The sequence below is a fragment of the Symsagittifera roscoffensis genome, chromosome 8 (genome assembly GCF_963678635.1).
Source record: "Symsagittifera roscoffensis chromosome 8, txSymRosc1.1, whole genome shotgun sequence".
NCBI classification, from domain to species: domain Eukaryota; kingdom Metazoa; phylum Xenacoelomorpha; order Acoela; family Convolutidae; genus Symsagittifera; species Symsagittifera roscoffensis.
In genome coordinates, this window is record NC_087069.1 from 6990869 (window position 1) to 7005252 (window position 14384).

Consider the following 14384-nt stretch of genomic DNA (forward strand, 5'->3'; position numbering starts at 1 on the left):
TGTACTCTTAGTCGGTCGCAGTACAATAGTCGAACCTGTCTTTTAAAGAAAAAGCTTTCCCCGCTTGGTGCTGCACCAAACAGACAAAACTTTGAAGGCAGTAATTTTCTCAAGTGGGCGTCTATTGCACCCACCGAGTACTGTGTTACCTATCTGCCTTCGGACTGCCCGAGCTAGACCTACTAAATTCCTCAGGGCAGTCACTTTTCCCAAAAACGTATTATGTCCAATCCACACCAATGAACCACGCTCTTTTTAATTTAGACTTAGTGTCGCGAATATCCGAGTTTGGACTTGTTTTGTTTTAGTCTGGTTTTTTATCGAAAGGCAAGTTACCAGTGCAGTCACTGATACCTAGCCTGTGTATAAATGACTTAATACCTCTCACTTTTTAGTCTTTCTTTCGTTCACCTAAGTCCTTAATAAAATAATACCCCTCCGGATTGGCACAAATAGGACCCTTCCGGATTTGTCAGAATCTAGACCCCTCCGGATTGGGACCCCTCCGAGTTTGTTAATATAAGACCCCTCCGGATTTGGACCCCTCCGAATTAGCTACTATAAGACCCCTCCGGATTCGGACCCCTCTTGTAAAAACTTTGACCCCTCCGGATTGGGAGCCCTCCGATTTTGTAAAAGTAGTTTTTAGGAGATTTCCCTTTTTCAACCTATACCCCTCCTAATACGTTCTGTGTTGCTATTATGCTGTTTGAATTAACTGGGAAGGGTATAGGGTCCTTTCCTAGACCCCTCCGGATTGAAGTTAAGGCACTTATTTGACAATTCACACTAACGGTGAAGGGTCTTATCGCTTGCCTAATTTCGACTCTATTATGGTTGTCTTGTGCCTTCAGCCTTCCCTTTTTTTCTAGAACTGTCCTAAGTTACTTAGTTCAATCGCTATTACCTTTTGGTAGAGGTCTAAGGGCTTTTCAGAAAAATTTATAAAACGTGAAGGGTGTACCCCTCCGGATTTGTGCAATCTGCTAAAAACAATCTCAAAAAATTTTCTCGCTCGTTTTTCCGAAAAATTTCTGATCCTATCAGTAAGCTCAGCTAATTTCTGATCTATTGGTACCAAGACCAACTCGATATGCTCAGTATTTCCAAAATTATTAACCAAAACGTCTTTTTTCCAAATTCAAAAATTTTCTCTCCTATAGGTTCCGCCTAACTTTTTCCTCAAATCTGGTCCTTTCGACCTAAAAATTATTGATCCGAGCTCAGGAGGCCTATACTCTTCTAGTTCAATGCAAAAGACCCGATCTAAAACGCTTTTGTAGAAAAAATTTGCGAAAAACTATGCTACCTGGACCCCTCCGGATTGGTGAATCTACCAAATCAAACACGTTAAGTTCGATTTCTCTGCAACCCGGAAGGCTTTCGGGTAGCGGGTTTTAAAACTCGTAGATTCACTAGTGGACGTTGTCCAAACAACTATTTTTACTGTCCTAACTCAAAAATTTCAAAAAATTTTCTGATTTTATAGCGTTTCTTACTATCAAAAAAATGGAAAAATTTGGTATTCGGTACGAAACTAGTTCAAACCACTTCCGAACTAAAGTTAACCGGTTCTGCTTATTACAGTAGTGCAGTTACGATGTAACACACTAACTTAGCGCTTTTTTCCGTTTCAAAAAATATCGATATCTCAAAAATCGCGACTTGTGGGGGGATCAAAATATCGCAATTTTGACCCTAAAAACCGGTCAGTTTTCGTTGTTTTTGGCTGAAAATCGATATAAGACTATTAATATAGGCTATATAAGTAATAATATTAGGAATATTATACCCCTCCGGGTTTGTTTAATCTCCGAATTAAGGTGCTTAACTCGGATATTCGCAGTTCGGTGAAGGGTCACTACAGTGCAGCACTGTCGAGCCCCCCACAGATTACTATCCTACTTTTTGTACCAAAAGGGATACAAAACTTGTTAACGATACCCAACAGTCGATTGTGGTTGTCGTTGAGCCTCTTCCTGTTGTTCCTTGCACTGCTTGCCGGATCGGTCTTCACCCAAGACCCTTCCGAATTGAGCGCAAATCAGCTGACCCCTCCGGATTGAGCGCAATTTATCATTAACGTGCTTAAATGCTCAAATAACCCTACAGAACAAGCCTCACAAACGGGCCACAAAATTGATCGTAACGATCCTGACTGATATAAATGCCTGTAACAACAATATATCTATCAACAACAAACGGGGGGGTTGAATCACATCTTGTCTGGGGGGATGATTTCTACTGATTTTTTACTTTTTTTTTTACTGTTTTTGGTTTTTTCGGTTATTTTTTATATTTTTTGTTTTTCTTGGGTACTATACTACTTTTTGTTTGGTTTTACTTATATCTTTAAGTGTTTTTGGTCACCAACCGTTCAGGGGACGAGGGGTTCGCGATTCCCCCCACCCTTCCTGGTTCGTGAATTTTCGGTCTTAACTAAGTTAAAAAACTATTCACGGTAATCCGGAAGGCTTCCGCGTTCCGAACTACCCTTCCGCCCCGGCGGTTTAGGCCTATTAAGGGCGTTAATGTGAGCATCCGCTCGGCGCGGAATGCTCGTCAACGGTTCTGCCGGTCATGATGTTAAAGAGAATAACACCCAGGAGCGCCATAAAAACATACATGTAACATTCGCCCGGAAGATACATATCGACGGATAACAAAACTAAGTCTTAAGACGACTGGCTAGCGTCTAAACAGAGCTTTGCATGTTTTTCACCGTCTCTACCAAGCCAGTACTTTTCGGTGGTCTTTTCTAACATCGGGTCGACAAAAACGTTACTGCTTTCGGCTTCGGTCAAAACACCCAAATTAACTAAATTACATGCAAAAATAGTGAGCTCATGGCTGGGTCTCAGTATCCCCAGACCACGAGGTCACTCCTAAAAACAGGGCTACTACTTATTATATTACTATTGTTTTTGTTCAGTAGATAAAAATCATCATCTCCATCGAAGATGGATCAACCCTTCCCCCCCCTACTTCTAGCTCCTCATTCTTGTCAAAACGAATCTAAATATCAGTTAAATTCAAGTCAGGACATGACAGGATGCTAAAATTCAGTACAAGTTCATAAAAGTTCCCGTCCCGAGACCCTTCCGGATTCTTGAATCCGCCGAATCAAGCTCCTTAATCTCCAGTTCACGCTAACTCGGAGGGCTGGTTTTCACCCTTCACCGCTGCTCGCAACGGCCTTGCAACTATTGTAACAGCACAATAGTTGCAACTCGGAACGTCCTCTGCTGTTCGGTAGTTCTTTGTTGTTTTTTAGTCTCGATTTCGTACTGTTCGTAATCGCAGATAAAAGTTGTTCTGTTTCTTTTTTTGCTATTTTAGCTAAAATGGCCGTTTCTGACGTTTCTCAGAAATATGACGTCATAATTCGAATTTTTAAAATTTAGAATTCCAGAATCTTCTAGCCTCCACCGTTTGGCCAATCGTTCAAATAACGTCCTTATCCGTTCTAAATCGCCAATTCGGAAGGCTTGCTGCTAAAATACCGAATTTTGCAGAGACTGCATTTTGGCCATTCTGGTCGAATGTCACATCACCGTTTGGCCAATCGTTCCAATAACGTTCTTAATTCTTAATAATCATCAATCCGGAAGGCTTACTGCTAAAAATTCGAAGTCTGCATAAATTGCATTTTTCACATTCTGGTCGAATGTCACATCTGGACTATAAAATATTTTGTCACTTGTGGACAATACAACATCAATTATTGCCAGCCTATTCTAACATTGAGTATGATAACCACAAAATAGATATTAATACAAGAAACAAAAAATTATATTTCGGCGACAGATACAATGGTCAATACATAGAAAATTCGTTTTTTAAAAAGTCCGTCATAATCTGGAACAAACTAACAGATGAAAAAGTCAACTTTAAAGACATAGTAACATACAGAAAAGCAAAGATAAATTTCAAAAATTATTATTTAATACTATTTAAAGAAGACCCCTCTGTGGCAACTCATGGTAAAGTTTCATGGAAAAGCTTCAAGTTTATATAATAACATTTATTTACCAACCACCTTGAAGCTCTCAGGTGAAAAGTAATCATCGATAATTGTAATCGAGTTTGTTTTGTTTATAGTTATTGTATTTATGTGTATCTAATGATGTTATAATTTTTTTATGAACTGATAGGAAAAAAAAAACAGAAAACAAATGACATATACTTGTGTATTGAAATTAATTTCGATGTGCAATTAAAGTGTTTTTTTTTTAAAAAGAAAATAAGAAATGCTCGCTCGTTTCTCTCGCTCGGATTTTGACGAAAAGTCTGAAATTTCAAGTCGATTTTTCTCGACACTGAAATTTTTTTTTTCGAAAATTTTCAATGTCATTAGAATTACGACTGAATGAGCTTTTGTAATGAAAAGCTACCAACGGGATCTTGAACGAGGAGAGCACAAATTATAAGCCCAGCCTGGCGAAAATGGAAATCTTCCCTCTTTCTTTGTATTTTGAATTACTCTCTGTTCCAAAAGGAAATTATAACATTGATCTACTAATTAGAGCAAAAACAAAAACAATCCCTGCGACTATAACTAGACAACAAGAATGTATAGAACTACCAAAACCATGCACTAAAAGGCTAAGATGACTTCTGGCTAAGATCCTTTTAAACCTAATCACAAACCAACCACACCAAAATATCAATAAGCGAATAGACAAATCTCTATTAACAAAGTTATATTGGAACTTTTACCAAAGGCTACTGGGATGCTAATACTCGTTCGTGGTTTATCATGTGCAATTGCGGACATTGTTTCCCAACTCAGAAAGTAAACTCAGCTGTGAAGTGACGGGTGCGAGTCCTAGATCAGATGATCCTAAGTCTAAACTACTACTACTACGACTACCACTATTTTGTTGTGGATTATTTGCATTAATATCGAATTGATTTATTCATAAAATTTTGCCGATGCATTTATATAGCGTTGGTACGGCCCTATCCAACTTGTGCACGTACCGTCGCATGACGGAAGGGCCCATTTTAATTGACTTTTTTTTTACTACGACTACCACTACTTTAATATGATATATCACTCAACTCCTCCGATGATTATTTGTGGTAGCTTATTTTGCGTAAGAAACAAAAGAAGAAAGAAAAAAAAACAAAAGAAGAAATGATCAAATTGAAGTTTATCACAACAATTAGGCTATCACAACAATTAGGCAATTAGGCTATTAGGTTTATCACAACCTAAAGCCTGTAATCGAAAACACGATAGAACAAATTTTCAATTCAAAAATGAATGCGCTTACCGAAAAAAGCACCGAGAAGGCAGAAGCCTTAATCAAGAAAAATAGCATGAAACAGAATGAAAAAGCAGATGATAAGAAGTCAAATAACTTTCACAATGTGTCGAAATGTCTAAGAATTCAGGGAATTCCTGAAAACAAAGAGTTTTCAAAAAATGAAAATGTTTTTCACGCAAACGAAACAATAAAAGAAATATTTGAAAAACTGCGAGTGAATGCAAACGTGGAAAATGTACATCGACTTGGAAAATTTTCAGAAAGTCGTTCTAAACCAAGAGTTACTATGGTTACACTATCTAGTGAATGGCATGCAAAATTGATATTAGCCAAAAGTGCTGAAATGTGGGATGACCTGAAAAATATGGGGTTTTTTATATTGCCTGCCCTAAGCTATGAGGATTCAAAGAAAGAAAATTTATGCCTTCAAAAAAGACGTGAATTGATAAATGCAAACGTACCACCCAGCAGCTTGAAAATTCGTAACTTCCAATTATTTAAAGACGATGTTTTGGTAAACATTGATGCTAAAAAAGCCACTGAATGACTAATGTACCTAAACTGTGTACTGTTGAATGCCAGGAGTTTATTGAAATTTGAAAGAAGAAGTAAATTTGTTTCAGCTGTATCTCATTGTGCAGCATCTGTACTTTTAGTGACTGAAACCTGGCTAAATGATCAAATTGAAGACACTGAACTCATGCTACTTGAATATTCTGTTTATAGAGCGGACCGCAAATTAACAGGTAACACTTCGAATCACGGTGGTGTTCTTATCGCAGTAAGAGATTGTTTTAATTCATATAAACTAAATCTAGATCTACCAGAATGTGCATTAGCGGTTCAAATAGAAGTGAACAATTTCAATTTTGTGATTTTTTGCGTATACAATCCCCCAGAAGATAGCAAATACAGATATAATTTTGAAGATTTCAAAAAGATTTTTGATTCGATTGTCTCCATTAAAAATCATCATGTTCTTTTATGTGGCGACATAAATTTCCCTCAAACGGATTGGAGAATTAACCAAAGCACGAGTATATATGAAAATGAAATTTTGGAATTAGTAGACGAAGCAGAAATGAATCAAATAATTGAATTTCCAACTTGTGGTTCAAATATATTAGATGTCGCTCTAATGAGGGGGTTGGAGGGTTTCGCTGAAATTTGCACGAATTTTGAAAAAAGCTATGATATAACAGATCACAGACCTATATCGCTGAAAATTGAAATAGATGTTCAAGACGAAAAACCAGTCAAAGAAAGTTTTTATAGTTTTTGCTCGGCGGACTATGATAGCATGATTGATTATATGCAGAAATATCCCTTTTCACCTATTTGTTTTACAAATATCGATAGAATGTCTGACGAAATGTACGAATATATCAACAATCTTATTTCAAATTTTGTTCCAAAACGAACCATGCATAGACAAAAATTACCACCTTGGGTGAGTCCAAAGACTTCAAATTTGATTAAAATTCTAGAAACAAAGCGAAAACAATTCGACTCAAGGCCTACTCCCCATTTGCAGGAAACGATAACGAATTTTGAAAACAGTTTAATGCAAAATATGGAACTAGAACGAGTAGAGTACCAAGAAAGTATCTTAAGTTCTCGAAATACTAACATGATTTTCAAACATTTCAAAAACTTGAAAAAGCAGAAGTCGAGCCTACCGCGTGAAATGGAATTAAATGGTATTAAATATAAGGAGTCAGCTGAAAAAGTCGAAAAATTAAATAATTTTTTCCACTCTGTATTTACGCCGAAATTGAATTTTAAAGTAACAGACATTGCTTGCGAAAATGCTTCCCTCATAAATTTTGACATATCTCAAAACAAAATCCGAGAATTGTTGACTAAACTGGATGTAACAAAAAGTAAAGGCCCGGATGGCCTGCCGCCTTGTTTTTTGAAAAGTTTAGCTAAACCGATGAGCTCCATTTTAAATGCTATTTTCAAAAATATCAAGAGGTTACGATGTGTACCTAAATTCTGGAAAAGTGCTGCTATTTCGCCCATACACAAAAAAGACGACAAAAGGCAAATAAAAAACTACAGACCTGTCTCGTTATTAACAATTATCTCTAAAGTGCTCGAAAAATGCATGTACGAACCACTTTACGATCACTTTCAAAAATACATGAAATCAAGTCAACATGGTTTTGTTAAAAAGAAGTCGGTTGTAACTAATCTGTTAGCATTTTTACAACGAGTTTACGAGGCGCTGGATAAAAATCCGAACGATGAAGTGCTCGTTTATTACACCGATTTTTCAAAGGCATTCGATAAAGTGCCCCATTTTGAATTGTTGAAAAAAGTGGCGAATATTGGAGTAGGGGGATGTTTTTTGGAAGTCTTAGCGAGCTATCTTGAAAACAGAACGCAGTGGGTAAAATGTGACAATGTATCATCCTCTTCTAAATTAGTTACAAGTGGAGTTCCTCAAGGGTCTCTGCTGGGGCCGTTACTGTTTTGCATTTTTATAAATGACCTGCCAGAAGTGCTAAAATTCACTACTCCCTTCATTTATGCAGACGATTTAAAACTTTTCTCGGCGGGCCTATCCAAATTTGAAATACAATCAGATATATCGGCTTTAGAAAATTGGGTGAACGGAAACAAAATGGAGTTGGCTCCTGACAAATGCAAAGAGCTGATTTTTCGAGGAAACTCAAATTCAATTCAAATCAATGGGCATATGCTTGAATCAGTAGAAACAATAAAAGATTTGGGGGTACATATTGATAAAACCCTAAGCTGGTCAAATCATCTAATGGCGAGAATGAAAAAAGCAAATCAGATTTTCTATTTTGCTAAAAGAAATGTGGCAAAAGGGGTTTCACAGAAAGTAAAATTGGGTGTTTACAAGTCAGCGGTTTTACCACTTTTAACATTTGCATCTTCGTGTTTTAATATATGCCGCGCAAATTTATCAAAACTTGAACGATTCCAGAAAAGAGCGCTAAAATGGGTAACAAACAGTTATGAGAGTGATTATCTAACGTTGTTAAAACGAACGAATACATTGCCCCTTACTATGTTCATACAGCTATGCAATCTATTGAACCTATCGAGCTTTTTTCACAGTGAAAACGATTTACAAATACGACTATTAACCAACAAGTCTGCCTCAAATACAAGACAAAATGATGGCCCGACATTAAGCCTTAAAAAAGTCCGCACAGAAAAAGCTCGCGCTGAGTTTTGTTTCAGGCTGTCTCGGGTGGCCAATCATCTACCTGGAACAGTAGATTTCTTCAATCCCACGGGGCTAAAAAACAGACTCTTGAATTTTATGTGGACCTATCAAATGGCGAAATTCAATGAGGCGAATCCTTGCACATGGATACTGTTTTGTGATTGTCGAAACTGCAGGGATGTATGGAAGACGTTTTAAGAAGAAATGAACTGGGAGCAGTCCCATCAGAAGTATTTCTGAGAATCCACAACAACAACAACAACAACAACAACAAGTCTAAACTACTACTACTACGACTACCACTATTTTGTTGTGGATTATTTGCATTAATATCGAATTGATTTATTCATAAAATTTTGCCGATGCATTTATATAGCGTTGGTACGGCCCTATCCAACTTGTGCACGTACCGTCGCATGACGGAAGGGCCCATTTTAATTGACTTTTTTTTTACTACGACTACCACTACTTTAATATGATATATCACTCAACTCCTCCGATGATTATTTGTGGTAGCTTATTTTGCGTAAGAAACAAAAGAAGAAAGAAAAAACGAATTTTTTCTAAAACTAAATGCTTTTGATTTCTTTTTTTATTTTATTCCAAAATTATTATCATATTTTTTGATTATCATATTTTTTTTTCTAATGTTAACTCTCAGTTATTTGAAAAGAGGCTAGATCTTAAATTGTAGCGCAATGCACTTTTGTCTATCCTTTCCAATTTAATGTATTGAAATGAATGTTTCGATATCAATTTTTGTAACTAGATGAAAATCAATAGATGATTGTAGTTTGTTTTCATAATTCTGGATAATGAAATTCTTCTTGTTGAAGTCAATTCAGTTAACGTTCCAGGGGGGCTATGCTATTTTGACAGGAGGGTTATAATTTCTGGTACTCAGCAGGGTCAATTTAAATTGAAAGACCCAGATTTTGCTAATGGAATTTGCCCCCACATTAGCTCTATGCGCATGTACAATAGTCTATGGGCCTAAGTTTCCCGTCTAGCAGGTTGTTACGATTGGAATCATCAAACGACTCAGCAGGTGTAGCTACATCGATCTCTGCCTTGAGCTTCTGATTAAGAGATCGTTTATGTTTGAGAGATCGAGGGAGAGAGGGTTAGGGAAATATTGTTCCTTTATGTCGTCCTTAATAATGAATGCTAGTCCGCCTCCTTTGCCGCGACTGGTGGGTCAATTTTGTGCGACGATTTCGTATCCTTTAGGTGCTTGGGTTCATTCACAAGGAAAGTTTCCTGGATTGCTGCAACCTTCGTCTGTTGTAGCCATGTGGTGGACTTAGCAGTTCGATGAAATTGCCGTTACTGCACGCTAGATTTCTCGCTCGCCGTCCTTCGTCGAAGTTCCACATGTCATTGTTTACTCCGTCGAACGATGTACTCGCCGCATGCTCTTTCAGGAACGTAATTTGACTACTCGATTTTTCTATGACCAGGATCGGTTCGTCCGTTGTTTTTAGGTTTTTCCATTCGGCTTCCCTTCAGTTCGTTGCAGCTTTTCTTCGATTTAATAAGTTGGTCATGTTTTAATTTATCCCAACTGTCTGTTTATTTTCTGGGAGCTTGGGAAAAACTCTTAGATTTTTGATCATTTGTGTGACAAATTTCAAGTTTTGGATTATCAGCGCAATGATGCTGATTTGTTTTTAGTTATTCTGATAATGTTTTTCAGTATTTGGATGTTGGAACTTAGATAATATTTCGCCCAGATTTAGTAAGCATCTCAACTGCAGTAATGGTGGGATCAGCAGCAGCCAACAGCACTTTAGCTGAAGATGACCCTTTTATTTCGTTCCCCATGGCTCTTCAAACGGGAAAAACCGTTTTCTTTTCAGCTTATATCCTTCTTGGAGTTTTTCTTAATCTCCTCCTGTTTATAGCTATTTGTCGCGAATCAAGACTTCACAAACCGTCGTATTTTTTCCTTTTAAATCTTAGTTTTGTCGAGTTGATCAGGGTAGCACTTTGTTTACCCTTTTATCTGATTGTATCAAATAATTCTGACAAATTCGCAGATCATTTTCACCTCTGCAAAAGTGTCTCATTCTTTTACACCCTGCTCGCTTACGAAACGATTCTAACACTGCTCACTATATCCTTGTCTCGATATTCCATAATCGTTCATAAAGAATTTTATACGAAAAAATTGACCAAATTCGTATGCCTCACAGTCACCGCAATGACCTGGACCTTGGCCGTAATAATGGCCATTCCTCCAATATTTCGAGCTGGAATGCCACTCGAGGATAATGCAGCCGCCAAAACTATTTTCGTTCAAATACCTTATTTGGAAAGAAGTATTTCCCACGACGAAACGGAAGTCAATCGATATGACAATCAGAAATTGGACTCATTCGCAATTGCGTCTGCACCGTACCAGATTGATTCGAATGTGCTACCGATTCATCACCAGATGCGTCCAGAAGATCCCAAACCCCCAGCCCAGTTAGGTTGTTGCCACTACTATCAAATAACTGACGGCATTGGATTTACGATCGTATTTAATATCGTTCTTGTTGGCGTTCATCTAATTCACCTTCGAGTTTTTATGTTCATGCGGCAACACCGCAAAATGAACCCGACCAGAAGAGCGCCGGCAATTTCTGATAACTGGACTTTCTTCGGACCCGTCGCAGCACCCTTTGTCCCCACATATATGAGCTCTCACTTGCAATCAGTGGTTGTTCAAGGTGTTAGTTTTCCGCAAACCAATCCTTTGCCGGCCACTGCGCCTAGTCATAGAGTGCCAGCGCCACAGCATATTTCTTCGTACCCTTCAAATTCTCACCATAACAATGTAGTGGCTTCAGCAGGGCATGTAAATCGAATCATGATGCAAAGATCAACAGCAGCTACACCTCACGCTTTTAGTAGCGGTAATCAAAGGTGGGCTTCAAATGCTATGCAAGGATTGCCAATGGCGGCTCCGACTAGACACTTTTCTGGTGGACAACCGAGCCAAAGAGCTGTAATGGGGAGAAACGGAGGGTTAAGTATGCCGTATAGAGATCCAGCGTTGCAACGAGAAACTATGGACAGTTACGAAGTGGGAGAGAAATTTACGAAGACGACATATTTTCTAACTTGCTGTGTGACCCTTCTGTGGTGTCCGTATATAGTTATAAATTTTACATCAGTTGTAAGTTCGGAGCCCATTTCTGACAATGGGTTCATATTGGCGACATTTTTCACCTTCTGTCAGTCTTTGATCACGCCTCTAGCGTGTCTGTTCATGATTCCACCGGTTGGAGTTATGGCCTCAGAGTGGCTGAAAACAATCAAGTGTATGTGCAGACGAAGGAAGAAGACGTCGGGAAGTTGCAGAAATGGAATGGACGGGACGAACCAGACTCCACTGTATGAAAACTTATCTCAAATGGTCTGCAGTGCAGTATAATAATAAAAAGAAGGCCATTCTAAGGCATCTTTTCCGCGCATCCTACTTTTCAAGTGTCCAAAATTGCATTGTTTTAAATTTTCATAAAATTGGGTTGGGTGCTGAACAGAAGTCTCCATTTTGGGTATTGAACCACCAGGTGATTTTTTTCTTCTGGTTTTTAAATTTTTCATCAAATCTTAAAAATGCTAGAACGGATGCTAAAAGATATTGTTCGGATTCTGTTTCTAAAAAGATATTGATCGGGTTCTGTTTAAGGATTAAGTTAACCTCGCCTCTAACCAGGTCAATTAGGCTCGCCTGCTCTGCTTTTATCAATATCCGGGAACCACAACGGAAGTCGACTTTTTCTTATGCCCGCTGCTAGAATATCGATCCCTCATCCGGTAACTTTGTATGAAGGAAAAGTATGCTCTCTTCATTGAGTTAATAAAACATCAAATTTTCTGATTCGTTTTAATGTTCCAGACATTTTGTACCCAATTTTAAACATGATCTGAATTGTGGTCTGCGCCTTCTGATAATTTGAACTGCCCCCTTCCACAAATGCCTTCAAAGTACAAAAAGTTCCAAACCCCTTTCGAATTTTCGAATTTCATCATGATTTAAGTACTGCCACCATGAAAGCACTGCAGTATTGATGTTATTTAAAGCTGCGTATGAATACTAGATAATATATCCCTAACTTTCAATGAAAAAAAATTGACATCATCTCTGCTGATTGTTCTGAGTAGGAAAATATTACCCTGGCCAAAGAAAAAAGGACCTGAAATTTAGGAGGTGAGCGGGAAAAGAGCCTTGTTGTAGTTTAAAAATTATCACCTATATATATAGTCACTTACTCCCAATTACTCTTTTAGTTCATGATTTCCATTGTTGTTAGTTTATTTTTTACATATACTGGTATTATTAGTATCATTCAATTAAGCTTCATCAAATTTTCAGTATTTTTTCCTTCAATAGTTTGGCACTGAGAGACTTGAGAAAATAAAAGTGTTCCTCTATTCTGCAGATGATGAGCGTCTGTAAAAGAGAACCAGTTAAGTTTATTTACAAGGTGATAAGCAAAAACCAGATATTACGCTCATGAGAATTGTTATTTTATAATCATGACCTAGAATTGTTGTCTACATAGTAATGTAAGAACTTTCACAGTCAAAAGGTCTGTGGTAATAATCGTACAGTCGCGGAAGTTCACATCCAATAAAAACGTTGAATCATTTGTTTACTTGTTATTGTTTACTCATTTTCCGTAATTTTTTCAAGAATTTTCTCCACAAAAGAAAGAAAACTATGGAACAGAGAATAGTTACGGTCAAAACGAGACGTATAAATTAGGGAGATTTGATAGCTGATTACCCTAGCGACAATCAAGGGTATTGCAATGTAACATAGTGCTTCGCACCTATGTTAGGTGCTAATCATTAATTACCATAATTGGTGCGATTTAGATTTTAAGTAGGGTAAACCGCTGAGCGTTCGATTCCAACCCCTTCATTGTGCTCGAAGATATTATGGCATATTTTCAGTTTTCTTTGAAGCGAAATAACGAGCTTTTCCCTTTGGATGGTCGCTCGAAGCGGAAAACTCGGTCTAATCCAGATGTTGGTTCTGAGGGGCAGGTTGACATGCATTCTATAGGAGAATATGCAAAGGGGCTTCCTGAAATTGCCATGTTGAACTCCTTGGACGGCTTGGATCGTGAGGTCCCTGCTCTAATTCGACAATTTGTTGCGGTCGAATACAAGGACAAGGAGAAGAGGGTAAGTGTAAATGTTCGAGCTTCATGTGTGTTTTGATTTGGTGCATTGTTCATCAATGTTGGCGTTGTTGCTTTATTTTTCAGCGTTTGGTAGATCGGCTCGTTATGCCAGTCGAATGACGAAGAGCTTCGAGCAGTCGGAGTTGCGCACTGGTCCTCTTGGTGCTAAGTATAATCTGGGACTGCTGCCTAAGGATCGTCACAAAGTTCCAAAATTTGTAAATTATTGGACCCCTAAAGGTGCACAGGTGTCGGACCCCGCATACGGGTACCTGATTGTGACAGAGGGCGAGAACTTCATTCGCTTTCATAGCGACATTGACGAGTCACTTGATAGCCTGGCGACCCTGTATGGATCAGGTGAGAAGATCTGGTTCTTTGTGAGGCCTGGCAAATTTGCACAAAAGCTGGCAGACGAGTTTGTGACGCCCGACTCGATGATGAGATGCTTGGTTGAGCATGGGTCGTCGATGGCCTGCTGTACACAGGAGGTCGGGGACACCGTGTACCTCTCATACAGTTGGGTTCACTGTGTGGTCACGCGGGCAATGTGTCCTGTTGTTCGTCGCTCCTCTCCATTGGGCTGAGGGTACCTAGTGATAGGTACGACCAGATATGGCAGTGTGTGGCGCGTCTTCTGTCTTTTGGAGAGAGAAGGCAGCGCTTTTGTGAGCGTGGGGCAAAATGCAAGGATTTAGAAAGATGAGGCTCTGAATTTGCTGA

The 14384-nt window shown here is 38.4% G+C and overlaps 2 protein-coding genes across 2 annotated transcripts in view; both read left to right on the top strand.

The window, feature by feature from the left end:
• LOC134853292 (selenoprotein M-like) overlaps positions 1-14384 on the top strand; it is a 413832-nt gene that overhangs the window by 281270 nt on the left and 118178 nt on the right. The gene's annotated exons all lie outside the window — the stretch shown is intronic.
• Positions 10179-12017, top strand: LOC134852893 (uncharacterized). The gene has a single exon (XM_063868748.1). It carries the CDS (start codon positions 10238-10240, stop codon positions 11897-11899), a length of 1662 nt encoding a protein of 553 aa, XP_063724818.1. The 5' UTR covers positions 10179-10237; the 3' UTR covers positions 11900-12017.